Below are 27728 nucleotides of genomic sequence, written 5' to 3'. Positions count from 1 at the left end.
AGCAGCAGCAGCAGCAACTATAGATATATAGATATATTGGCTCCACTGCTCTGTCTTTCTTAAGAATGTACTTTCTTAAACTAGCATTTTTTTCTGCTGGGTCCTGTTGACCAGGTTGAAGTTATCTTTTGATTTGTACGTTTCACCATCTCAACTGTGAACATTACTGTGTGGCATTAGTTCCTGGACATTTTCTCCTTTCTGCCTTTTTTCAAGGGAAGAAACCTTGTCAGTACACAGAAGTTAGCTTTTATGGCTAAAATCTTTCTCCACTCATTTTGGGGACCTTTTAGCAGAAGAATCTGGGAGTAGGAGTGGGCATGTCAGGGCTGCTCATGTGTCCTACGTGTGCAGAGAATCTGTGTCTAACGTATCCATTTTTTTCTACAGTTAATGCTTTATACATATTTTTGTAAGAAATAGCTTTCTAATGGCTTTATTGAGTTATAATTCACAAAACATGCAATCTACTCATTTGAGGTATACAATTCAGTGGTTTGTGGTCTATTCATGGAAATGTATAAACATAACCACAATCAATTTTAGAACATTTTCATCACTCCAAAAAGAAACCCTGTATCTATTAACTGACATTCTGCCCAAAGCGCGAATTCCCCTCCAGCCTTAGTCAACCACCAATCTACTTTCTGTATACATGGATCCGCCTGTTTTAGACATTTCATATAAATGAGATCATACAGCATGTGGTCCTTGGTGGCTGGCTTCTTGCAGTTAGCACAGTGTTTTCATAGTTCATCCGTGTTGTACCATGTATCAGTATGTCATCCATTTTTATTGCTGAGTAATATTCCATTGTAGGAAATATCACACTTTATCAACTGATGGGTATGTGTGTTCTTTTCCACTTTGGGGCTGTTATGAATAATGCTGATATGAGCATCTGTGCACAAATTTTGTCTGGCCATAAGTGTTCATTTCTCTTGGGTATGTACATAGGAGTGGAATTGCTGGGTGCTATGGTAACCGTATGTTTAGCCTCTTAAGGAACTGCTAGAATGTTTTCCAAAGTGGCCAAACCACCGTATATTCCCACCAGTAGCGTATGAAAGTTCCAGTTTATCCACATTCTCACCAAGGCTTGTTATAAATAAAATTTGTCTTTTTTATTTTTAAAAAGGATTTATTTAGTTGTCCTGACTTTTAATTGCAGCATATGGGATCTAATTCCCTGTCCAGGGATCGAACCCAGGTGCCCTGCATTGGGACCACGGAGTCTTAGCCACTGGACCACCAGAGAAGTCCCTCTGTCTTTTTTATTATAACCATCCTAGTGGGTATGAAGTTATAGCTCATTGAGGTGGTTTTTTGGCTGTGCTGGGTCTGTTGGCTTTCTTTGGTTGCTGCGAGCAGGGGCTACCCTTCTTTGCAGTGCCTGGGCTTCTCACTGCGGTGGTTTCTTGTTTCAGAGCACAGGCTCTGGGCACTAAGACTTCAGTAATTGCAGCTTTCTGACTCTAGAGAGTATAGGCTTCAGTAGTTGTGGCCCACAGGCTCAGTTGCTCTGGGATGTGTGGAATCTCCCCAGATCAGGAATCTAACCTGTGTCCCCTGCATTGGCAGGTGGATTCTTAACCGCTCCGCCACCAGGGAAACCCTCTGTGTGGTCTCTTCTGTTCTTCCTCCTTGCATGTTTTCCTCTCTTCATTTCTGTTTTTCCTCTTCTTTCCCAGTGAGCTTAGGTGGTGCTGTGATTCAGTCCTCTGGTTCAGGACTTGTCATACAGCTCTGGCCCTCTGTGGCTGAGACTTTGTAACCTCTGTTAGTGGGCCTATAATCCAGAGTGCCTTTGCTGACAATGGCCTAGGGGTGAGGGCCAGGCAGGGCAGGCAGAATTTGGTGCAGCCTCACCTGAGACTGAGTCTCGCCTGGGCCCTGTGTGTCTGGCACCCTCATGGCTGAGTGGAATCAGAGGGCAGCATGTGATCATAGGCAGAGGTTTGTTTTGGAGGTCAAGGTAGAGTTGGGTTGGGGGAACTGAGGAAGGTCGTATTTAAGAAGTAGCTTAGGACTTTCCTGGTGGCTCTATTGGTAAAGAATCTGCCTGCAATGCAGGAGACGTGGGTTTGATCCCCGGGTCGGGAAGATCCCCTGGAGGAGGAAATGGCAACCCACTCCAGTTTTCTTGCCTGGAGAATTCCAGGGACAAAGGAGCCTGGTGGGCTGCAGTCCATGAGGTTGCAAGAGTCAGGATAGGACTTAGCGAGTAAACCACCAACCACCACCTGAAGGGTTAGCCTGTCTGTCTCCTCCCCACAGCCTCAGAGGAGAAGAAACCAGGCTGGTCGTGGGAATCCTACCTTGAGGAGCAGAAGGCCATCGCTGCCCCCATCAGCCTCTTCCAGGATGTGAGTTGGATACTTCTGTGTTATAAAGAGCTTGTCTCCCAGTCCAGGGACTCACCTCCAAACTCAGGCCTTCTGCTGCTTTCTGTGTCTGACATCCCTCAAAGGACTGGCAGGGTGGAAGGGGGACAGACTGATTAGAGACCTTTTCTACTATAAGGGTCACTATAAGGGACTTCCTGGGCTCACTATAAGGGACTTCCTGGGTGGGAAGAAACAGGAGGTGAGACCCAGGCTTACCCATCACTGGGCCTGCAGACTTTTGAATTCTGTTGCCTTTTACTTAATTCTACACACTGACTTGGGTAAGACGGAGCCCTGAAGTCCACTTTTCAAGGGAGCTGGAGGCTAGTCTATCCTGCTTTGGATCCCTGCACTAAAGTTCCCCAAATAAGTTACCTCTTTGGTAGTGCTAAGCAGGTGGGCCCCTATGGTAGTTTCTTCGCCCCCAGCCCACTAGGCTAGGATAATGGCCAGAGGGGAGCTGGATCCTCTCCCATCTGTGCATTAACAGTACCAGACAGTCACTCATAACAAGAATGGCTTCAGACTGGGCATGAAGTTGGAAGGCATCGACCCTCAGCACCCGAGCATGTACTTCATCCTCACTGTGGCCGAGGTGAGCTGAGGCTGGCACCCCCATCCTGGTGACTCCCCTCGGGATGGACTGAAGGAGTCAGCCAACGGCACGGAGGGCCTGGATTCAGACAGCCCCCAACCTAATAGGGGGTTGAGGCAGAATATGAGGAAAACTAAAATACAAACAAAAAGCAGGAGAAGGGTTGAGATGGTGAGTTTACTGAGGAGCAGCACTCCCAAGGGCAGGGATGGTGGCATGAGTCCAACAAGGTCCTTATCCTCTTAGGAGCTCACAGTTGTGTGGGCATCAGCCAGATAAACAGTGATACCCCTCGGGGTGATGACAGTTGTATGCAGGGGGGCACTGAAGGGGCAGGAACGGCTTCAGAGGGGAAGAGCCTCCATTGCTGAGTCTCGAGAGGTGAGTAGGATGTCCCAGGCACAAGAAGCAAAGTGAGAAAAAGGCACTGGGCCGTGGAACAGCACGTTCAAGGGCACTGTGTTCATGGAACTGCCATTAGCAGGCTGAGGTCTGAGCAGCGAGAGAAGGTAGCAGAAGGAAGGGTCCTTGGGGGCCTTGAGCTTTGGTCAGTGCCTTTGGGATCTGTCCAGGGCTCAAAGCGGCCAGAGGTTGTCTTAGAATCTCCTGTCTTGTGCCCAGAGCTCAGGGCTCATTAGCACATGAGCTGTGCTCCTTGTAGGATGGGAGGGTGTATGGCAAAGTTCAGGATGCAGGGAAACCTAGGAGTCAGGAGGGGTGAAGGGGGTAACCTTCTAGTAGCAGACCCCTGAGACTACCAGGCTGGATGAGGAGTGGTGAGGGAAGGGAAACAGGGTGTCTGCTGGCATCGGAGTCCCTGTGCTTCCCCCTTATGGGGTCAGGTGTGTGGCTACCGCCTACGTCTGCACTTTGATGGGTATTCCGAGTGCCATGACTTCTGGATCAATGCCAATTCCCCTGACATTCATCCGGCTGGCTGGTTCGAGAAGACGGGGCACAAGCTGCAGCCCCCAAAAGGTAAGGCCTGGCTGGGTTGGTCCCAGTGAGGCAGTGAGCCCCCAGACCCTCCCTGACTCCTTCCCTGTGGTTCCCCCCTTCCCTGTTCCCATTGTACAACCAGCCTTTCTGCGTCCCATCCTGCTATGACTCGGCCTTAGAGCTTCTGCTCTGCCCTTGCCCTTTGAGAGAAGTCCACCCAGGCTGCGTCCTGCTTTGGCAGGGGGGTCCCTGGGCAGGTTCCTGAGGGTTGTGGGGTCCTCAGGCCTGCCTGATTCTGCTGCTTCCGTGTGGGGTGCCCTCGCCACAGCCCAGCCTCTGTCTGCACGGCGCTCTGTTCGTCCCCCCCGAGGGGCCTAGGTTACAAGGAGGAGGAGTTCAGCTGGAGCCAGTACCTGCGCAGCACAAGAGCCCAGGCTGCCCCCAAGCACCTGTTTGTGAGCCAGAGCCACGTGAGTGCCCCCAGGACAGTCACTGCAGCCGGCCAGGGTATCTGAGTCAGCGGACGAGCGCTTACCTACGGGTGCTCTCAGCTCGGTTCTGGTCCTCATCGAACGGGAGGGGCTCCCTGAGCAATTCCAGGGCCAGAGAGGAAAGAAGTTTTGGGTTTCCTCCAGTTTCCCCCCTCTTCCCTACTGCTGAAATCCTCTCCTCCACACATCACCTCTGAGCCTGGGCACTGAGGTGTCCTCCTTTCTTGCTTGGGTTTCCCTGCAATTCTTGTCGTCAGGTCCAAACCTTTATTCTGGGAGCAGCTTTTTCCATCCTTTTGACCAACATTGAAGCTCTCCCATGTGGTCCCAGCTTTCACCTCTTGTCCTTCTTTCTGTTTGAGGCCACTGGCAACTTTATCCCACAATTAAAGCATCTCCTAATCCCAAACCAGAGGCCTGAGAGATCTAGGGAACTCCCAGTAAACAAGTTATTGTTGTCGCTAAGTCATGTCTGACTCTTTGCGACTGCATAGACTGTAGCCCACCAGGTTCCTATGTCCGTGGGATTTCCCAGGCAAGAATACTGGGGTGGGTTGCCATTTCTTTCTCCAGAGGACCGTCCTGACCCAGGAATAGAACCTGAGTCTTCTGTGTCTCCTGCATTGGCAGGTGGATTCTTTTACCACTGAGCCACCAGGGAAGCCCGGTAAACATGTTACCATCTGGAAAGTCCCGGGTCCCCGTGGGCCAGGGACTGCCCCATATTGTTCAGGCATGGACAGGTACCACCTACCCTGCTCCTGCCCCAGAGAGCATACTTACAGGTGACTGGTGGGCTTCTACCAGCTCTTGTGACAAGGGATGCAGATTTTAAGTCAAACTGTTCAAGTCCCGGCCCCACCATTGACCAGCTTTGTCGTCCTGGGCAAGTCACTTAACTTACAAAAATGGAGACGATGATACCCATCTTCCTAGGGTTGTTGTAAAGACTGAGGGAGGTGATGGCTTTTGGAGCTTATGTCCGACACATGGCAGGTGCCTCCCTGCCCCCTCTCCCCACCGCCTGCCTCACATGTCAGCTCGTCTTTCCCCGCCACCCCGTGGTGGACCCAGCTCCCTCAGCTCAAGCTGGGCCGGGCTTGTCTGGGGAGGGGAGGCTTGTGCTCAGCCTGGCAGGCTCTTAGGGTGAGTGAGTGGCCTCCTGTCAGTGACACTTCCACAGTGAGGCTTCCTCTGAGCATCCCTCGGAGGCCAGAAGTGCCTGAGGGCTCAGGGCTGGCGGGTATGATTCTTCCCTGGAGAGACCCTCTTCCTCAGCCTCTTTCTCCCACCCTCCCTGCCCGTGCCCACCCAGCAGAAACACAACCCCCAGGGAACCTATTCCTCTTCCTTTGCCAGTGGGTCCTGGGCCAGCACAAGCCAGCCTGGGCCTGGCCATGGCAGCCCCTCTTCTTGCCCCCAGAGTCCCCCACCCCTGGGCTTCCAGGTGGGCATGAAGCTGGAAGCTGTGGACCGCATGAACCCGTCGCTTGTCTGCGTGGCCAGCGTGACCGACGTGGTGGACAGCCGCTTCCTGGTGCACTTTGACAACTGGGATGACACTTACGACTACTGGTAGTGGGAGGGCCCAGACTTGGCCCCAGGGGGCAGGGACAGGGGCAGGGGAGGGACGGTGGGCATGGGATGCGCCAGGCAGCCCAGCTCAGCCCTGATATTCGTATTGCTCAGGGGACAATCGACTGCCCTGTAGATCTCATCTACAGGGGCCCAGCCTCTTTGGCACCAGGGACCAGTTTCGTGGAAAACAGTGTTTTCAAGGACCGGGGGTGAGGGCGTGGTTCGGGGATGATTCAAGCACAGTCCATTTATTGTGCGGTTTATTTCTGTTCTTATTACATCAGCCCCACCTCGGATCACCAGGCATTAGATCCCGGAGGTTGGGGACCCGGATCTGCATCATTTAGTAATTATGACAATTAAATGTTTCATCTAAAAATACCGAGGTTAAAACAAGCAGACTCCGTGACCCATGACTTTCTCTGAGATATTAAGGCTGTATTAGAGTTTTTAGTTACTGTTGGAATTTTCTGACTCCCTCACCAGTCACCAGTCTGACTCTCCCTCAGAAGTAACATGAGGGTGGGCCCTGTCGCCGTGATGTCACAGGACAGCGGGCTCCAGGCCTCGAAGTCTCACCTGAGACAGTGAAGAATTCTTGGGTTTCAGGTGTGATTCCAGCAGCCCCTACATCCACCCGGTGGGCTGGTGCCAGAAGCAAGGAAAGCCCCTCACCCCTCCACAAGGTGACCCTGCAGCCTGAGCCACCCCTCTCTCCCCAGTCCTTACCAGTACCTCATTAGCTGGGTCTCTAAGGGCAGGCCAAGGGCACACGTGTAGCCTGGAGCCTTAGCTTCTTTGCCTGAGAGCTGAGAACCCTTTGATCTTAGGAGAGTACTGTTAAACCCTGACTCTGTTGAGGCTGAAAGGAAATTCCTGGTCCAGGGGTTAGGACTCTGCCCTTTCACTGCCGAGGACATGGGTTCGATCCCTGGTCAGGGAACTAAGATCTCACAGCCAAAAAAAAACCAAAACGAAAGTTAGCTGAGCCCTGTCAGTAAGGGAACAGGAATCCAGAGTGAAGAAAGTGTATCCTTCCCTGTCAGTGGTGTTACACTGGCACTAGTGATAAAGAACCCGCCTGCCAGTACAGGAGACGTCAGAGATGCAGGTTTGCTTCCTGGGTCAGGACGATCACCTGGAGGAAGGCATAGCAACCCACTCCAGTATTCTTGCCTGGAGAATTCCATGGGCAGAGAAGCCTGATGGGCTTCAGTCCATAGGATCGCAAAGAGCTGGACATGACTGAAGCGACTTAGCACTCAGAACATACATTAGGGGTTCAGATGGGACTGGGGCTGGAGCGAGGCAACAGAGCCAAGGAGAGGACTGGGAACCGGGGTTCCCAGATAACCAACTAAATTGCTTGCTTCTGCCTGGCACCCCTCCCCTTCAGGAGCCCCCTGCAAGGAGCAGGCTGTGACACGGGGATTTCTGTCCACGGGCTTCTGTCCTTTCCACACCCCTGGCCCTGCTTGGAGGGGAGGAGCTCCCCGCTACACCCGGCCTAGACATTGCCCTCATCCTCTCCTCCAGACTACCCAGACCCTGACAGCTTCTGTTGGGAGAAATATCTGGAAGAAACTGGTGCCTCTGCTGTGCCTGCCTGGGCCTTCAAGGTGGTGAGTTGGCTTTCTCTGCCCTCAGAGCTGAGTTCAGGGAAGTGTGGAGCCCTCGGTCAGGCAGGACAGGGCCCCGGCCTCCCACTTTGGCCACGGTTTCCCCAAGCACAACACCTGGGCATCCCTCTTGGGGCCTCAGCTCTGCTGAGCAGGGCCTTAGCCTGAAGACCACTCTCCCCCTGTAGCGACCCCCACACAGCTTCCTGGTCAACATGAAGCTGGAAGCCGTGGACCGCAGGAACCCAGCCCTAATTCGTGTGGCCAGCGTGGAGGATGTGGAGGATCATCGGATAAAGGTGGCTCTGGGCCCCTCGGGCTGGGGGAGTGGACAGGCCGATGGGGCAGGACTTCCGTAGACGGGGCTGAGGTCAAGGGCATGGCATGAGCCAGACTGCAGGGAAGCTGCATGTTGCAGGGAAGGGAGCTCTAGACTTGAGGCGGAAGATCTTGGGTCTCAGTCAGGTCTCATCTGCGACTTAACCTTTGTGAGTCGGGACAGATCCCGTCCCTTCTCTGAGCCTATCAGATGGGCCCATGAATCCTTGTCCTACCCAAGGACTGGTGGGAGATGCCAGTAACTTCAGGGCTTCCCTGGTAGCTCAGCAGTAAAGAATTCACTTGCAGTGCAGGAGCCACAGGAGACACGGGTTCTATCCCTGGATCGGGAAGATCCTCTGGAGGAGGGCATGGCAACCCACTCCAGTATTCTTGCCTGAAGAATCCCCATAGACAGAGAAGCCCAGTTGGTAGGCTGCAGTTCATGGGGTCCCAAAGAGTTGGACATGACTGAAGCAACTTGGCATGCATGCATGCCAGTAACTTCATAGGTGGAACCCTTGGGAAGTGTGGTGGTCGAGATGGATTATTGTGAGGTTGGCTCCTTTGTTCTTCCAATTCAGGATCTTGCTTCTGACAGGCCCCAGGGATGGGGAGAGCCTCCTGGGGCCTGGAGGACCTCCCGGCCTAGCTGGGCTCCATGAGGAACACCTGACCTCCCGGGCCTTTCTTTCCTCCCCAGCTCCACTTTGATGGCTGGAGTCACACCTATGACTTCTGGATTGATGCTGACCACCCTGACATCCACCCGGCAGGCTGGTGCTCCAAGACGGGACATCCCCTGCAACCTCCTCTCCGTGTGTACCCCTGGGGCACTCTGACCCTTTCCTCCTGATGTCTGACCCTGCCCCCGAGCTCTGGCACCACCTCCCTTCTATAGTATGCCCACAGTAAACTCTGGGATCCCTCATCCTCCCCACCCTGGGGAGGGTCTCTGTCACACTGAGCAGTGCTTCTGGCCTCCTCAGTTGCTGGGTGGGGGACCTGGAGGTGTGAAGGGCCAAGCTCACTTGGGAGCAGATGCTTCGGAGGTAGTTGTGCCCTGAGGAGTCTTCTCAGCGTCCAGCAGAGCCACGCAGAGCATGCGCAGTGCTTGCTAAGGCATCGTGGCTCCCTGCATCAGATCCTGCTCCCCGCTGCCGGCAGGGCTTGGAGGTCACCCGCATCTGTTTCATACGGGGCATGGATCCTTCTCAACTGTTCTCCAAGCATAGACAGAGACTAAAAAAATAGTCCCCAAAGTCTTGGGGTTGAAACTGAGAAATGAGAATAACATGAATCTGGCTGATGTAGCTTCTGGGTGCAGCTGTGTCCACACCAGCCCCAAGGTGATCGAGGGTGCTCTTCTTTCCAGAAACAGAGGGTATGGCCTACAGGTTTCCACAGTGTATATGAGAGGCAAGCCCCCATTCCCCCGTGAGGGACTGATGTCCATTCGCAGGAAGTGGCGTCCCAGCCTGGCTCATGGCCCCTGTACCTGGGAACTGGTTCCTAGTGCTGACCTTCCCTACCTTCCATGTCCCTTCCCCCAGGCCCACCTCCACCCCCCAGACCCCATGCTGACCCTTTTCTGCCTGCTCCTCCAGAATCCAGAGAGCCCAGTGCTGCCTCCCCCACGGGCTGTCCCCCTCTCAGCTATCGGAGTCTGCCACACACCAGGACCTCCAAGTACAGCTTTCACCACCGGTGAGTGAAGGGCTCCCGCTCAGGGACCCTCAGGCACTGCTCAGAGGGGGTCTGTCTTGTACCCACCATGGGTGGCCAACCAGGGCCCACCCGTCTGCTCTCCCAGTGGAGCCAGGCTTGGGAAGAGCCAAGTGGGACCAAGCAGCTTCATCTCAAACCTTCTTCTTTTTCAGGAAGTGCCCCACTCCTGGTTGTGATGGCTCTGGCCACGTCACCGGCAAGTTCACAGCTCACCACTGCCTCTCGGGTTGCCCCCTGGCCGAGAGGAACCAGAGTCGGCTGAAGGCAGAGCTGTCGGACACAGAGGCCTCAGCCCGTAAGAGGAACCTCTCGGGCTTCTCCCTAAGGAAGAAGCCTCGCCATCACGGCCGGTGCGGAGGGCAAGGGTGCGGAGCCTCAAGTCCTCCGAGGCCAGAGCAGGCGCTGAGTCCCTGCCATGGGCCCGGCTCCTCTCTCTCCAGGATCGGGCGCCCTCCAAAGTACCGGAAGATCCCACAGGAAGGTTTTTCGAGTGAGTCCTGGGTTATTTGTTCCCTGTGTCCTCCACCGTGTTCACTGTGACAGCTTAGCTATTGGTGGGAGGAGTCACCAGGGGGACACAGAGTGGGAGAGGCTGGGGGGCAGGTGTCGCAATACTTGGAGACAGAGAGCAGTGCCGAGACACAGCATGGGGCCTTGAACGGCCTCAGATGCTAGCCCCTTTCTACCTCAGGCCTTGCTGTGAGTCTGCTGGCAAGATGCAGAGCCTCTCTGGGCTCCTGGTCACCCTCTGTGAGGCAGGATGATGCCCCAGCTCTGCTTTTCTCAGTCTTGGCTTCCCGGGAGGGAAGTCATGGCCATTACTTTCTAGCTGTGTGACCTTGAGCAAGTCACAGCTCTGAGCTTCAGTTTTCTCACTTGAAAACATGAATAGTACCTGCCTTTCAGGTGTCAGTTACCTGAAAAAATAGTGGCTACTGCACTGCCAAGCACCTGCTGTAGGCCAAGCACCGCTTCAGCCGCTTTATCTTTACCGTCTCGCTGACGCTCACAAGCGGTCTGCAACATAGATGTTGTACACCTGGTCAGCTTCCATTGTAAGGCCGTGTTCTGACTGCCAGAGGGCGCTTGCCTGCTGTGTTCATTCCAGAATTATCCTGAGAACTTGGGAAGTCTTTCCATGGACAAGGCTGTGTTCCGGATTAGACTGGGAAGGACTCACCCGAGTCCTGAGACACTTCAGGGACAGGGCAAGGGACAGCGCCCAGGCCTTTGACCTCTGGGCAGGGCTTCCCTGTTCCATCAGCTGGCTGGCTCTCGCAGAGGGGACACTGGTCCCTCTGGATTTTGTTCCTTCTCACGCATCCGAGGGTAGGCCTCCTCAGTGTGGATCTGCTGGAAAACAGCTCCCTGGGGAAAGCTGCCTGCCTGGAGAGCTCAGGACTTGGCTGTGCTCATGGTGCTCATGGGGCCCTCCAGGACCTGTGAGTGTCAGTTCTTGGAAAGAACGAGGAACCACTGTGATTTCCTTACACACCGCTTCATCTTCTTTTTATTTCTTTTTAAAATTTATTTGGCTGCACCGGGTCTTAGTGGCAGCATGTGAACTCTTAGTTGTGGCATGTGGGATCTAGTTCCCTGACCAGGAATCGAACTCGGGCCTCCTGCATTGAGAGCTCAGAGTCTTAACCACTGGACCACCAGAGAAATCCCCTCAATCAGTTCGTTTTCAAGTTGGGAAACTGAGGCCCATGTTAAGTGAGGTGCCCAGCATTAAAAAAACAAGTTAGTAAGGAACTGATTCCAAGTCCAATTTGTGGTTTCTATTATACTGCGTTCCCCCTCTTCCCTGCCCTCACGTTTCCACAGTGCCTATTCAGCACAGAGTTGCTAACTTCTAATAATAATGCTCTCAACTAAATGTTTGTAACCCCCCAAACGCATATGTTGAAACTTCATCCTCATCCTATTTGGAGTGGGGCCTTTGGGAGGTGATTAGGTCATGAGGATGGACTCCTCATGAATGGGATTAGTACCCTCCTAAGAGACCCCTTGCCCCTTCTGCCATGTGAGGACACATTGAGGAGATGGCAGCCTGGGGGTCAGGAAGTAGGCCTTCACTACATACCCAGTATGCTGGTGCCTTGATGACTTTCAGTTTCTAGTATGAGAAACACATTTCTGTTGTTAAGCAAAAGAAAAAAAAAAAGAGGAGCTATAATAGATGTTTAGCAGTTAGATAAGATACCACCCTGGTGGTTCAAATGGTAAAGAATATGCCTGCAATGCAGGAGACCCAAGTTCAATCCCTGGAAAAAGGAACGGCAACCCACTCCAGTATTCTTGCCTGGAAAATCCCATGGACTAGAGGTCTGGCGGGCTATAGTCCATAAGGTCTCAGAAAGTCAGATAAGACTGAGCAACTAACACACACACACACACACACACACACACACACACACTAGATATTTTGCAGTTAGATAAGATACTGCGGGCTGCCTACAAATGCTTCTGTCCTATGCTCTGGGGAAGAAAGATAAGGAGCTCAGCCCCCAGACTCCTCGCCAGGATACGTGGAGCACCAGATAGTGGACCTTGAAGAGGGACACTGCGGGGACAGGAGGCCAAGTGCCGGCAGCAGCAGCTGTCACGGGAGATCCAGGCTGTACCCTAAACGGGTCCTCTGCAAGGGCTGACTGGGCTGTGCAGCGGTTGCAAGCTCTGGGGTTGTCCTGAAGGCTGGGGCTCTTCAGGGTGTGGGTGGGAGCCTGGGTTTGGGCCAATGAGCAGACAGACAGCAGGCGGGCAGTTAGAGAAGAACCATCAGTGAGGCTGGAACCAGGATCCCAGAGGCTCTGAGGAGGATTGTGAGGTCCAAGGAGTCAGGGCAAAAGTCTGAAGTGAAGGGGAGGGACGGAAGGACACGGTGATGAGCAGGGTGGGCCTTGGAGAAGAGGGCAGCGGGGGGCCGCGTGCTCGAGAGTCTGGAATTAGCACCAAGTGAATAGGATAGAGCCGGCTCTCTTGGACTCTGGGCAGAAGCAGGCAAGCCCCCTGGGACAGTGGCCACGTGGCCAAAGGCCAGCCAAGGCAGGTTAGGTAGGCAGAAGCCAGGTTTGCCAGAGGCCCCAGAAGTAGACGAAGTGCAAGTACACAGCTGCCAAGCCCGGCCGAGGAGGAAGCCAGGTAGAGTAGGGTTGCTCACCAAAAGGTCGAGCCGCTTGGAGGCTGGAGGTTGGGAGCCAGGGGTTCCAGGAGCAGATGAAGCAGAGGGGCAGGCAGTGGGAATGGGCGAGTGGATCAGGGATCATCCTGGAGGTGCCAGAGTAGGCGGGGGGCAGGCATGCAGGGAATGAACCAGACTCGGCTGGGGACGTAGGAGGAGGAGAGAAACTTAAAGCAGTGGCATCGGCTGGGGGGTTCACTTCAGACAGGGCAGGCTGGTTCTCCCCACCACCGCCACCACCCCGCCACGGCATGCGGGGATCTTAGTGCCCTGACCAGGGATCAAACCTATGCCTCCTCTCATGGAAATGTGGCGTCTTAGCCACTGGACCGCCAGGGAAGTCCCCTGGGAAGTCTGACTGCACCTCAAACAGAATCCCCCTGAGGCTGCAACAGTCAGGGCCCAAAAGGACTTAGCAAACGAAGAGCAAACAGGATGGGCATTTGATGTCCAGGCTGAGGGTACGGCAACCCACTCCAGTATACTTCCCTGGAGAATCCCATGGACAGAGGAGCCTTGCGGGTTCCAGGCCGTAGGATCACAGAGTCGGACACAACTGAAGCGACTGAGCACACAGCACACTGAGGTGGCCTGGATATCAGGGGCCATGTGGATGCAGGGTCTCCAGAGAGTGCTGTTTCCAGGATGCTGCTGCAGCTCCAGGAGAAAAGAGCATCCTTGCGGGGCCCAGCTGCCACAGCCTCGGGGGAGGGTGGGGTTTTCCTACACGGTCTGTAACATCAGGGCCAAGTGCTCGGTGAGGAGTTGGGGGATCTGCCTCACCCCCTTGGCTCTGCAGGGCTGTCTGAAAGGGGCCACGGTCCGGCGTCCTCTGCCAGCCAGTCTCCCAGGTGGCCTGGGGACGAGCGGGCTTTGGAGGGAGGCAGGTTGGTCCTTGGCCCTGGCCACCAGCCTCTGCCTCTGCCTTGCAGCACTGACCGCTGATGTCACACACCAGTCCCTCTTCATGTCGGCCCTGTCAGCCCACCCTGACCGGTCGCTGTCCGTGTGCTGGGAGCAGCACTGCAAGCTCCTTCCCGGTGTGGCGGGCATCTCGGCCTCAGCAGTCGCCAAGTGGACCATCGATGAGGTGAGGGGCAGGGACCCGTCCCTCTTCCTCTGCCCCTCCTTTGCCCTCACTGCACCCTGGCAGGAGGGCTCAGGAAAGGGCCCCATCAGGTGGAGCCCCATACCACTCCTGACTCATCATCCCTCCACAGCCTCTCCCAGCTGCCCAGTGGGGCTGCCTGAGCACCCTTTGATAGGCCTGTCCTGGGGATGGGGAGAGGGGCGTGCCTCTAATCCGGCAGGAGAGACCGGCTCAGCCCAAGGCCTTGGGAGCAAGGGGCCTCACCTTGGGCCCCCAGCAGCACAGAGAGTCAGGATCCTCTGGGGCTGCTAAGAAAAATTACATTGTCAGAGCCCAGGAGGCACCAACGCCAGGCAGGGCCACCTCCTCCCTCCTCTCCAGAGCCCCATGCCCTTGGCAACACGTCTCCTTTGGTTTCCAAGGTCTTCGGCTTCGTTCAGACCCTGACAGGTTGTGAGGACCAAGCGCGGCTCTTCAAGGATGAGGTGGGTGCTCGGTGCAGGGTGGGGACCGAGCAGCATCATGGTCCTTGAGATGGCAGGGCGTGAGCACTGCCTCCAGCTGGGGAGGGCCTCTGTTGTCCCACCTGAGGTCAGGGGGTTCCAGTCACAGTGACCCACGTCTTTGGGGAAAATCTGGTACGGATGACCACAGCCTAGCTTGGGAACCCAACCCTCTGTGTTCAGACTGTCAGCGGGAAGAGAAACTGTCCCAGAAACACGATTCCATTCACTCCTTTGCTCTCTGTGCAAACTTAGCTTCTCTAATGGCAGCCAATTAAAATGTATTTTGACTGACACGACTATCGCTATTTACTGCAAGGATGCTAACACACACTTAAAATTAAGACCCAAAAGCTTACCAAAGATGAGAAGCAGTGAGTTGTAGGTGAAAGACCACTAGCTTCGTGGGCAGGTGGGTGTGAACCCTGGTTCTGCCGGTTAGAGGTCTTTTGAGTCTGCGTCTCCTCATCTGTAAAATAGAGAGAAGATGGGTATAATGATGACTACCTTGCAGGGCCACGCGAGCACTGGAATTGGTGAGTGGGTCCTGGTACCAGAACGGCAAGTGTGACTACGTCACTAGTGTCTGTATACGGCCACAGGCCCGAGATAGGGAGGGCTCGGTCAGTGGTGGTTCTGGCTTTCACTGTGTAGTTGTCCTTCAACAAAGAGCTTTATCATGACTCTCCTAATTTGTAGTTTGAAATCGGAAGAGACCTTTTGAGTTTATTTAGGAATTCCTTCCAAAGACTACACGTACCTCCTCCACCTAAGAGAGTATAGTCTCAGCTCCCCAAAGATGCCGCTTCCAGGTGAGGTGCCGGAGAGAAAGAAGTCTCCTCTTTCCCAGGAAGCATCTCTTTATCCAGGGCCAGCACGGCCAGTTTCTTCATCGACCCTTGGGCGGTGGCCCTCCCGAACTCCTCTCCATCTGAGTGCTTGCCTTCTTGGTTCGTGATTTTCTTCTTGGACTGTGTGTGTTCAGAGCTGTGCCCTGTGTTTCAGATACCCTCTGATCAACATAGAACGCACTGGGCTGCTGATCCTCTGGGTGGTCTTTCCTTTTGTTTTTAAAAAGACTTTATATGTTTTCAGAGCAGTTTTAGGTCCACAGCAAAATTGAGAGGAAGGTGCAGAGTTCCCGTGTACCCCCGCCCCATTATCAGCATCCCCCATGAGAGTGGTCCCCAAGAGAGTGGTTACACCTGATGAGCCGACACCTAGGTTTTTTTAATGGAGGTGAAATATGCGTGGAGTGAAATGTACACACACATATGTAATTATACTTCTCAAAGCTATGATTCTACAGGTTTTGTGAAATGTATACACCCTGAACCCAATATGTCAATCACGATATGAAACATCCATCATACCAGAAAGTTCTTTCTTGACCCCTGTTGTCAGCTCTCATAGACAACCGCTGTTCTGATTTCTAGCTCCATAGATTAGTTTTACCTGTTCTTGAACTTCATGTTAATGGAATCATACAACATATACTCTTTTGCATTTGTCTCTTCAGTGGAATGTTTTGGAGGTTCATCCACATTATGTGTAGCTAGTAGTCAGCTCCTTTTTATCCCGAGCAGTGCTCTGTTTTATGAATATCCCACAGTTCTCCTGTTAATGGACATTTGGGTAGTTTTCTTCTTGTCCAGATTTGAACCCTATATTTTTGTTGGCAATAGTTCGCACGAGCTTTATTATAGCCACGTCATACCAGCTTGGAATTCATGAAAGCCCCCAGGTTGCCCCTTCTGTCAATTGTCGACTATAGTCTAACCAAATCTTCCAGTGTGTTACTTGTACTGCTGGAGGGTTTTCTTTTTTGTATTAGCCTTAATGTAAAACTTTATGTATCCCTATTAAATGATCTCTTGCTGGTTTCATAGTCTCATTATTTTAAAGCTTGAATTTTGTCATGTCTAATATTAATAAGGCTTCCCATCCTTAGACAACTTGTACTAAGCCTTCTATCTTCCACCAAGTCTTCTCTGCACGTGTTTAGTGAGACAGAGCAGAAGATGTATCACCCACTAGAGATCTTCCTTTGGGTGATGACAGGTTGTAAATCAATGCTCTTTGAGTTAAGAGGCTTAGCCAGCCACTTAACTCCAATCACTCCGGAGTTTGGTCCTCGGGCTTTCTCTGCTTTTTAGGAGGAGTTGTCTCTCCCTTGAGCATCTGCTGTGTATTTCGGTTCAGCATGATCTGTGATGCAAAAAAGCAATGCCAAAGGGGGAACAGTGTGCTGGTAGCCCACTGGCATCCAGTAGAGTCTACCCAGGGTAGACGGGGACTTCTGCAAGGTCTGAGGGTTGCCTTCTCCGGGGTCTGGTCTACATCATCTGTCATCCCCAAGGAGGATGCTGCTCCAAGGAATGGGCTTTCTCTGGCTGAACTGATGCTTTGTGGGACATAAGTCAGGATTCGTTCTAGTCGGGACAGACCAGTCATTAGAGGAATGCTTCATGAGTGAGAAATTGGATCTGCTCCAATTTCAGATCAGTGGTCTGATGGGTAGCCTATCCAGTCTGGTGATCAGCACCGGTGGTCCTAGGGAAAGTCTGCGCAGTCCTCTCTTTGTCCCCTTTATGGTAGCTGTTGGGTATTTGTTCACCAAATAATTATTGATATCTGTATGTGCCTGGCCCAGCATAACGTGATAGAGGGCCGATTCCTTAGTCTTTCTGCCTTAGTTTCCTCATCTGTAATATGGGGGTAATACTGGTACTGCTTCCGAGAAGTGTGGTGAGGATTATTGAATCAGTTAATGCACCACAAGTGTTTAAGAAGAGTGCTGGGCTCATAAGAAACACCATAGTCGTGTTGTGTTTGCCGTGATGTTTAGGGAAGAACCGTAGGAGGGATGGTGCCTCTTTGATAAAGGGGTCCTAGCCTCAGAAGAGGGAGTTCTTCAAGCCAGTGGTCGGACCAGGAGCCCTGTGGCCCTCCTGCCCAGAGGCTCCCTAGCCCAGCCCAGCCCACCTGCCAAGAGACAAAGCCCTTGTACTCACCATCCCCCCTCCTTGCCCCACCTTCCTCCCTCTCTGGCTCTCTTCAAATCCTACCCTCCTCCTTAACAGATTTTCCCCTTCCCTGTCTCTACTTATAACCTCGTCCCAGAGAATTAACAATTATCAACCGCTTTCATATTTGCTTCACCTATTTTTAGGTGAAGTAGCTTTAAGTAAAGAGTGGACATCATGACCTTTCAGCCCTGAGCCCTTCAGCACGCATCTCTTAAAAACTAAAGTCTTTGTCTGCATAACCACCACCTTGTCATCCCACTGAACAAATGGGCAATAGCTGCTTTATATCACTTGTATTCTGCTGTATTCAGATTTCCCTGCTCGTGCCTGGAATATCTTTTGCAGTTGGTATTTTTGAGCCAGGACCCAAGCAAGGTTCACACAGTTGATCTAGATCATCACGTCTCTTAAATATCTTCTGTTCTAGAATAGTTGCCCTCTGTTTGTTTCTTTTTTCACAACACTGACAACAGTCTTGGTGAATGTGAACTTCTAGACTTGTCTCATTGCTTCCTCGAGGTGTCATTTAACTAATTCCACTCTCCCCTGTGTTTCTTATAAACTGGACATCGGGTGCAGAGGCTTGGTTAGATTCAAGTTAGATCTCTCTCTCTTCCTTCCCCACCCTGCCCTTCCTTCTCAAAAAGAGCTCACAGGTAACAAGGTAGAGCTTAGCCTACATCACATGGGATTGCCCGCTGTGTCTGCTGGTTTACTATTCACAGCACTCTCATAGACTCGTGGGTTTATATGAGGACAGCAACAATGGGTTCTTAGAAGCCCCTGTCAGTGAGGACGCAGAGTGGTTTGCAAATACACTCTGAAATCCAGACCAGCCAACCAGAAGAGAGAGAGAGACTGTGTGTGTGTGGACACGGGGAGGCCAGTGGATGTCTTTCTTTCCTTCTCTGTCCCCATCGCTGTCTTCCTTTTTTCCTCCCTCCCTTCCTTGTCCTTTCTCCTTTTTCCTTCCTCTCCTCGCCTTCCGCCGCCCCTCCCCACACCTGTCCTTCACGCCCATCTTCTTTCTCCCTCCCACCCCCCACGCATCACCCCAACCCTCCTCCTTCCCCTCTCCGCTTTCCACCTCCCTCCCTCGACCCCTCAGATGATTGACGGCGAGGCCTTCCTTTTGCTGACACAGGCGGACATTGTGAAGATCATGAGCGTCAAGCTGGGCCCAGCCTTGAAGATCTATAACGCCATTCTCATGTTCAAAAACGCCGACGACACCTTAAAGTGACTGCCTCAGGGCTGGGCCCTCCCTCTGCAGCTGATGCTTCCTTCCCAACTTGAGTTCCTACCATCCCACCTGTGGACCCCCCCACCCACCCTCTGGCCCTTAACCGGGGTGGTCCTTCTCTCCGGGGCCACTTCCTGCAAGGTACAGGGGAGCAGAGGAGCCCTGGGGAGGATGGAGTCCTAGCCCCCTGAGTCCTGGAGCTCATCTACTACCAGGCACACCAGTGAGGGTGTGAGCGGGCCACTGGAGCGTTACTGATGGCGAAGGTTGAAGGTGCCCCACCAATGACGGCCCCACCTCTCCAGCGACCTGTTTCATCACCAAAGGGTCTTTCTCTCAGCAGTTAAAAAAGAGTCTGGTAGAACGGGAGTCCTTCAGCCTGAGGCCCTTCTCTCTTCGGCATCTCTCTGTGCTTCCCCCCCACACCCCCGCCCCGACCCCACCATCTCCTTTCCTCCTTCCAGGAAGCCACCCTGCCACAAACACATTTATTCAAAACAGCACCTCGCCTGTTTCTGTCTGCTGGTTTTGTTGCCCTCATTCTGCTGTCTGGTTTTCCCAGACATTCCCAGAGGTATGTCTTCATAGCATCCACTGAGGGCTGTGGGTGCCTTTCTGTCTCTTGCCCAGAAGTGGGGATTCTGAGCCAGGATGCCTTCAGCATCCAGTTCTGGGATGTTCTTCAGGTCCCAGTTCTGGACCACTTGGTATTTGAGTGTCCCCCATGCCCTGTCTTGTTTCCAGCAGAGGGTGGTTAGAACCTGTTTGGCTTCTGCAGCAGAGGCTAAGGTTCCCCAGATGTTCCCACACACACCCTGCGTCAACTGTGGAGAGGAGGCAGGCTGGCCAGCTAGGTAGCCGAGGCCAGCCCCCGGGTACATCAGATAATCCCGGGCCATGGGCCTGCAGGGTAGCCGGCAGACGTGGAGGCTCTCAAAGCAGAGCAGAGCATCCTTCCCTGCCGCCGTGGGTCTCAGCCAGTGTATTGCCCAGGAGGTAAGGGCCCCATGCCTGCCAGGCCTTTTGCCATGGGAATGTCTGCCTGGCATGCACTCTGCCTGGCATGCACCTCCCCCCCGTGGCGTCACATTCAACCTGTCTCTTAGATGTCTTGGTTTTGGGAAGTCTTACGAAGACTCTTAAAAAGTGGGATTTGGGAAGAAGATGAATTCCTCTAGCTTTGAATTCTCCATGTCCCTTAAGCTTCTCTTACCACCCTCCATCTGTCTTGCATTGCCAGCCGGATACCTGCCATGGCTCTGGGATTTTGACCTTTCTGTCGAAGTGTGGCTCCACTGAGCCCCTGCCAAACCTGCCTCCCAGCCTACAGGGGCAGGGGGCAGAGGCCGCACACATGGAGGTGAGGTGCCACCGCCAGGCTCTTGTGGAGCCCGGGGCCTCCCCTGGACCCCTCATCTCCGCCACATGATGCATACGTGCAGATGTGCGTTGGACACTCTCAGATGTGCTTGTCAGGGTGCAGACATGAAGCTTGATGTGGGAAAGTGTCAAGGGCTATTATTGTGAAAATATGAAGCTTTATCTTTGGGAAACCCAAAGCTCTGTTGATTACTTGCCTCGGCCCAAGAGAGGACCCTTTCTCACGGAGGCCCGGGTAGCTGGACCAGGGCAGCCGTTCAGCCCCCTGCTGCACTGCCACGGGGCTGTGGACGGACCTCAGAGACACCACCTTCCCGGGAAGGCTTGGCCCGGCCCTGCCCTGGGCAGGGGGCTGGGTTTACCGAGGTTGCACAAGCGTCTCCTTGCTCAGGAGTAAGGAGGAGCCCGTCTGAGCCTCTCTGTCCTGGTTGCTCGGGTGTCACTGAAGCCCACCAGCTCCATGGCCTCGTCTGCTCCCCCATGAGACTGCAGAGAGAGCTCGCTGACTCTGGCGTGAGAAGACAGCAAGCACACACAGCCATGCTGTGGAGCCTCTCCACTTCTAAGGAGCACAGCTGGGACGGCTGAGCCACGTGGGTCTGCCCTCCACTGTCCTAACCCTTGTCTACGGGAAAGACAAGATGGACCAGGGGCCTTGGAGAAAAGGGCCCCCAGGCCCCCGAACTTTGAGCCTCAGCACTGTCTTAACGGGAAAGAAACCAAATCATAAAAAAAAAAAAGGGGAGGGGATAAGAAATCTGCCTTCTGTCCACCCCACTGGTTCTTCACCCCCTCCCTTTGCCAAATGAAATCATTACACCATGACCTGGGCACACAGTGAGGGGTGAAGGGAGGGAGTTGTCACCCCTGTCCTGTGCCCTCCAACCTGCTCTCCAGCAGAAAAAACCACCATACTTTGGCCCTGGCAGCCTCTCCCAGCCCTTGCCCTGGCTTAGGACAGCCAGACGCTTTCTGTTTAATTTCTGAAGCAGAGAGAATGATCCTAGAGTTGGAAAATGAAGCCTGTTTGCACTTTCATTCACACGCACTTTGGTGGAGTTATGTTTTTTTGTACTTGCCTTGTCAGAGTGTGCCTGTGTGTGTGTGTGTGTGTGTGTGTGTGTGTGTGTGTGTTCATGCATGCACGCAAGCGTGCGTGTTCTTTAAGAGAATCTTCTGGTTAAAGATAAAGTCACTCTTGAGAGGAAAATTTACAAATAAAATGTGGTGTATTTTGTCAGTGTGTTGAAACAACATAAATAAACTTGAAGACCAGGATGGTTTGCTGTCAGAGTCTTTCTATTTTCATGGTCAGAGATCCAGAAAGCACAAAATGAATTACCGTTCCATCAATGGAGAGAATAAAGCATTCTTTATTGTAACATAATAAGCTGTTAGAGATCCTAAAGCATCTGATTTTTATTCTATTTTAAAAGATAAGAAACAGGATAAAGATAGATGGCTGTATTAGTCAACATAATGTAAACAATGGGAACCCCTGAGCATAGTGTGAAAATGACCTGATCCTTGATAGTTTATAAACGGTCAAGAGTGGAAAATTCAATAAAGCCTCCAGGTGTTCTGGGTTTTTTTTGTTATTTGCTTTCTGTTCTGTTTTGCTGTGCTGGGTCTTCGTTGCTGTGCATGGTTTTCTCTAGGTGCAGCGAGCAGGGGCTACCCCTAGTTGTGGTGCGTGGGGCTCTCGTTGCAGTGGCTCGTCCTGTTGCAGACCACGGGCCCTGGAGCGCACGGGCTTCTGTAGTTGTGGCTCGCGGATTTAGTCGCTCTGCGGCTTGTGGAATCCTCCCAGACGAGTGATTGGTGTATGTACCCTGCACTGACAGCCAGATTCTCATCCAGTATACACCAGGGAAGTCCCTCCAGTTTTTTTAAATGACCTCTAATTGAGGGATGGGGAAATGTCAAGGTGAGCAGTTAGAATTTGTTAAAGTTCCCAGAGATGGTGTGAGCAGATGCGGAAGTGGCAGCAGTAGTCCATCACATCACGCCAGCAACACCCTTAATTCCTTGGCTCTGCTACTCTTTCAGACTGCTTGGCTAGAAGAATACCAACCATGGAGCTGCCTAAGAGCCCATCTTTCCCACACTTTAACCAGGAATTTATCTTATTGAGCAAGTTGGAACCATGGTGGACTGATGTTCTTTGGCTTCAACACTTAGGGCTGCCCAGGAAGCAACTGGAATTTGGGGCGGGGGTGAATTAACTTTGACTTCCCTTTACCTTGCTCCTCAAACCTCCTACCCCATTACCTTTCACTTTGTCTCAGTAAATGTCTTCACCATCTATGTCACAGAGAAAATGGAGGTCATCAGAAGGAATACCCCACCTTCCTGCCACCGTATATGCCAGTCCCCTCCTACCTGCATCCATCCTTTCCTGCCTATAACAGTGGAAGAACTGGTCCTTCCCTTTGTCTGAAGTTAACCATCTACCAGCCATGGCTGCTATAAAAGGAAAAGAAATGGTATTGAGAGACAAATAAGGACTTTTGGAAATTTCAAATGTGATTGCAGAGATAATTCAGCACAAGGGTTGAAAGATTAAGTTGATATTGTCCCAAAAGTAGAATAGAAAAAGAGATGAAAATGGGGAAGAGTAAGAAAATTAGGAGGAGAAGGGGATGACAGAGGATGAGATGGTTGAATGGCATTACCAACTCGATGGACATGAGTTTGAGCAAGCTCTGGGAGTTGCTGATAGACAGGGAAGCCTGGCATGCTGCAGTCCATGGGGTCGCAAAGAGTCGGACACAACTGAGAGACTGAACTGAACTGAACTGAAGAAAATTAGAGGACTAACTAGAAATCCAATATACGACTAATAGAAATGCCATTAATAGAGAACAGATAAATTATTATAATAAAAAGGAACTTAAAAAAGGAAATTTCACAGAAATGGGAAGATCCCACTACATGCCCAGGCCAGTGGATGTAAAAGGAATGACACCAAGCTATATTATTGTGAGATGTCAGAATAATGAGAACAAAGGGGAGCTAAAAGCTCCCAGAGGAATAAAACAGGTCATATCCAAAGGAACATTAAGTACAGTAGCATTGACCTTCTCAATAGCTATGCTGGAAGCAAGAGAAAAGAGAGCAATGTCTTCACAACTTCAAAGAAAAATTCTGTGCCCAGTCAAGCTGTCAATCAAATATGAAAGCAGAACATTTTCAAACATTCAAGGTTTCAAGCTTTTACTTCCCATGCACCTTTCCTCAGAAAGCCACTGGACAATGTGTTCCATCAAAATGAAAAGAGTAAATCAAAAAAGAGAAAAATCCCAGGAATTCAAAGATATGTCTTTTCAACATAAGAAAATCAATCTATATAATATTCCACATTACTGGAATGAATGGGAAAGTATATGATCATCTCGATTGATATATTAACAGAAAAGCCATTTGACAAAAATCCAACACCGTTTCACAATAAAAACTGCCAGAAAACTAGAATAGAAGGAAACTTCCTCAACATGACAAATGGCAAGACAATATTCATGGGTAGGAAGACTTAACATTGTTAAAACATCAATACTTGCCTGCAGTGATCTATAGAGTCAGTGTAAACTCTGTCAATATTCCAGTGTATGTTTTTGCAGGAATATATAAGCTGATTCTCATATTTGTATGAAATTGCAAGTGGCAAAATCTTGAAAAAGAACAAAGTTGGAGGACTCAGACTTTCTGGTTTCAAAACTTACTACAAAGGTAATGTAATCAAAATGGATGATACTGGCATAAGGGCAGGCATAAAGAACAACTGAATAGAACTGAGAGTCCAGAAATAAACCCGTATGTTCATGGCCAATTGACTTGTTTTTAATCTTTAGCAGTACTGCTCGGCATGTGGGATCCTGTTTCCTCTATACCAGCAATTGGTGGAACTGGTGTCTGCTGTATTGGAAGTATGGTATCTTAACCACTGAACCTCCAGGGACATCCCAGCAACCAAATGATTTTCTTAAATTTTTGTTTAAAGCCAATTGGTTTTTGATGAGTGTCAAGTCCATTCCATGGGGAAGGAACAGGACACTGAGATTTCCACTTGTGAAAAAGTGAGGTTGGATGCCTATCTTACACTCTATAGAAAACTCCAAATGGATCAATGACCCAAAGAGCAGAGCCAAAGCCATAAAACCCTTGTAAGAAAACGTAGAGGTAAATTTTTATGACCTTGGAATTGACAGTGGATTCTAGATATGACACCAAAGTGCAAGCAACAAAGGAAAAATCAGACAAGTTGTACTTCATCGAAATTAAAACCTTTTGTACATTGAATGAAAAAGGTGAAACAACAGTCTACAGAATGGGAAAGAATATGTGCAAATTACATATCTGATGAGAGTTTAATATCTAAATATATAAATAATTCCTAAAAACTAAACAACAAAAAGACCATCCAAATAAAAAAATCGCAGAGCACTTGACTGAACATTTCTCCAAAGATACACAAATAGCTAATACACACAGAGATGTTCAACAGCATTAGCATTAGAAAAATGCAAATCAAAACCACAATGAACTACCATGTCACACCTACCAGGACCACTATAATAAAATAAAGGAAAATAATAATTGTTGGAAAGGATGTGAAGAATCTGCTGGTTGGGTGCAGCCACTGTGAAAAGTTTGGCACAGTTTGGCTCCTCAGAAAGCTAAATATAGAATTACCATTCTACCCAGTGGGCTTTCCAGGTGGCGCTAGTGGTAAAGAACCCGCCTGCCAATGCATGAGACATAAGAGAGACAGGGGGTTTGATCCATGGGCCAGGAAGATCCCCTGGAGGAGGGCATGGCAACCCACTCCAGGATTCTTGCCTGGAGAATCCCATGGACAGCTACATGTTCTCTGGCCAGCTATAGTTCATGGGGTCGCAAAGAGCTGGACATGACTGAAACGACTTAATACACACACAGCACATATTACCCAGCAATTTTACTCCTAAGTGTGTATATAAAATGGAGAAGGAAATGGCAACCCACTCCAGTACCCTTGCCTGGAAAATTCCATGGGTGGAGGAGCCTCGTAGGCTACAGTTCATGGGGTCACAAAGAGTCGGACACTTCACTTTCACTTTTCATACATCTAAAAGATTTGAAAACAGATTATTTTTATGCCAGTGTTCATTTAAGCATTATTCACCGTGTTCAAAAGGTGGAAGCAACCCAAAAGTCCATTAATAGATGAATAGGTAGACAAAATATAGATGAATAGATAGACGTGTGTGCTAAGTCCCTTTATTCGTGTCTGACTCTTTTCGACCCTGTGGACTCTAGCTCGCCAGGCTCTTCTGTCCATGGGGATTCTCCAGGCAAGAATACTGGAATGGGTTGCCATGCCCTCTTCCAGGGGATCTTCCCTGCCCAGGGATTGAACCCACATCTCTTATGTCTCCTGCATTGACTGGTGCCATCTGGGAATCCTTGAATAGATAGACAAAATGTGGTAAATCTATCCATACAGTGGAATATTATTCAACCATTAAATGGACTAAGCAACATGGATGAATCTTGAAAATATTACACTAAGTGAAATAAGGCAGGCACAAAAAGACAAATATTGTATGATTCCACTTACATGAAATATCTAGAATAGGCAAATTTATAGAGACAGAAAGTAGACTGGAGGTTACCAGGGGCTGGGTGAAGGGGGAATTGGGAGTTATTGCTTAATGGCCACAGAGCTGTGCTTAGGGGTGATGAAAAAGTTTTGGAAAGAGATACTGATGATGATTGCACAACACTGAACGTACTTAATGACACTGAATTGTCCACTTCTTAATGATTAAAATGGCAACATAGATTTAACCACAGTTTTAAAAGTTAAGAATAAAAAAGAGGACTCCCATAGGATCCAGGAAATAGGACATCCAACAAGAAGAGGGACAAAGAAAGGGCTTCTCCGATGGTTCAGTGGTTAAGATTCCACATGTCCCCTGCAGGGGGCATGGGTTCATCTAATTCATGCTATTTAGGCACGTGGAAGTATTAATAAAATTCTGCATGCCACATGGCACACTCAAAAAAAATTTTTTTTAATTTTTTAAAAGGAGAAAGACAAAGGGGATTTCCAGAGTGATGGAAAAAGAAGGGCCAGGCTGACAACTGAGCCGTTGTCCAGATGAAAAGCGAAGGATGAAAATCTCCAGGAAGGATGAGAAAAAAAAAACAAACAAACCCAATGAAATTGGCCAAAAAGTTCATTCAGGTTTTTCCCTAAGATATTACAGAAAAACTCAATTGAATTTTTTAGGCTAACCCAATATTATTGCATTAGGAGGCTATTTTCAGCTTTATCAAAGAGTTTGAGAATGATTTGCATGTGTGTTTGTACAGGTGTACAATATATGCAGACGTGTTCATTGAATATTTCAAACAATCAAATGAGACAATGACCAATTAATTTTAGAAAAAGCAGAGGTGAATGTTTGAAGGGGCGAGATGGAAATATTGTAAGGAAACCACTTGAGAACTTCTAAAAAATGACAGATGGAGGGAATCTCAGTATAATCATGCTATTTAGATACATGGAAGTATTAGCAAACACCAAAGGAAGCTCTGTGACAACCTAGAGGGGTGGGATCGGGTGGGAGGTGGGAGGGAGGTTCAAGAGGGAGGGGATGTATGTATACCTATGGCTGATTCATGTTGATGTGTGGCAGAAACCAACACAATATTGTAAAGCAATTATCCTTCAATTAAAAATAAATACATTTTAAAAAATACCAAAGGAAGCAGTTAAAGTGCATTCCTTGTCCATGAGGAAGGAAATGGGGAACAGACCTTTCTCATTATCTGCCTCATAGTCCAGCTCCACTTTTAAAATTCTGTACATTTATCACTTTCTGAAAATCTTTTTCTTCTAAAAGAAAAGTAAGTGGGGCGGGAGCTGGGGGGCCTCATCTCTAGCCTGTGTGTGAATTCTGTTGACCCAAGGGTCTTGCACTCAATCCACATGGGTAACAGGCTTCTCAGTTCTGACCCCTGAGTTCCCTCTGCCTATGGATGAATCTGCAGGTGTGAGAGAGTATGTGTAGGTGGGGGTATTGGCGGGAGTAGGGATGGGGCGGGACAGATAAAGCAGGGAAAAGTGGGCCGAGGGATTCCAAGGTGGAGGGAGTGTTCACAGAGGTGGATTCCCATTGGTTCAGACTGTTTCCCCTTCTCATCCCTGAGAACAAATCTTTGACCATCACATCCAAGCTACAGAAGCCAGCCAGCTGAAAGAGAGGATACAGGGAGGTTGGGAGGGGAAAGAAAAAGGAAAATGAAGGGGGGACGGGGGATGCCTTCCTGCCATGGCCTCAGGGCAGGAGTGTCCTTGGCCATTTTCTGCAGCATCTTTGAGAGGAAAGGGCAAGTTTAAGCACCACCGCTGATAGTGTGTCAGTTGGTACAACTTTTTAGAGTAACTTGGTAGGTAGGTCAAAATGAACCCAGAACTCCCACTTGCAGGAGTTACCAGGGAGAAACACTTGCCAAGGTCACATGATATTAACAGAGATATTCTCTGCAGCCTCCTTAAAATTACTGTGATTTTGGTTAACAGTCTGAGTGTCCATCAGCAAAGGAACAGAGGACGGAAAATAGTAGTGGGGAAATTAATCCCACCTTTAGGAGTGT

The 27728-nt window shown here is 50.5% G+C and overlaps 1 protein-coding gene across 6 annotated transcripts in view; it reads left to right on the top strand.

Annotated features, from left to right (window-relative positions):
* The window catches only part of L3MBTL1 (L3MBTL1, histone methyl-lysine binding protein), a 33871-nt gene extending 12509 nt beyond the window's left edge, over positions 1-21362 (top strand). For 3 of the 6 annotated variants that reach the window (XM_027558508.1, XM_027558512.1, XM_027558511.1), the window contains exons 8-21: positions 2278-2366; positions 2878-2982; positions 3825-3960; positions 4300-4391; positions 5836-5987; positions 6600-6676; positions 7527-7612; positions 7798-7908; positions 8631-8745; positions 9535-9634; positions 9808-10145; positions 13772-13929; positions 14352-14414; positions 18570-21362. In XM_027558508.1, the coding sequence (XP_027414309.1) occupies positions 2278-2366; positions 2878-2982; positions 3825-3960; positions 4300-4391; positions 5836-5987; positions 6600-6676; positions 7527-7612; positions 7798-7908; positions 8631-8745; positions 9535-9634; positions 9808-10145; positions 13772-13929; positions 14352-14414; positions 18570-18704 (1757 nt within the window). In that variant the 3' untranslated portion in view covers positions 18705-21362. The remainder of the gene's footprint in view (positions 1-2277; positions 2367-2877; positions 2983-3824; positions 3961-4299; positions 4392-5835; positions 5988-6599; positions 6677-7526; positions 7613-7797; positions 7909-8630; positions 8746-9534; positions 9635-9807; positions 10146-13771; positions 13930-14351; positions 14415-18569) is intronic. The other 3 variants (XM_027558510.1, XM_027558513.1, XR_003513982.1) reach the window with 2 other exon arrangements.
* Positions 21363-27728: the final 6366 nt, after the last annotated feature.

Source organism: Bos indicus x Bos taurus, chromosome 13 (assembly GCF_003369695.1).
Source record: "Bos indicus x Bos taurus breed Angus x Brahman F1 hybrid chromosome 13, Bos_hybrid_MaternalHap_v2.0, whole genome shotgun sequence".
Classification (NCBI taxonomy): domain Eukaryota; kingdom Metazoa; phylum Chordata; class Mammalia; order Artiodactyla; family Bovidae; genus Bos; species Bos indicus x Bos taurus.
The sequence above is the reverse complement of the archived record's forward strand: the minus strand, read 5'-3'. Positions and strand labels throughout refer to the sequence as shown.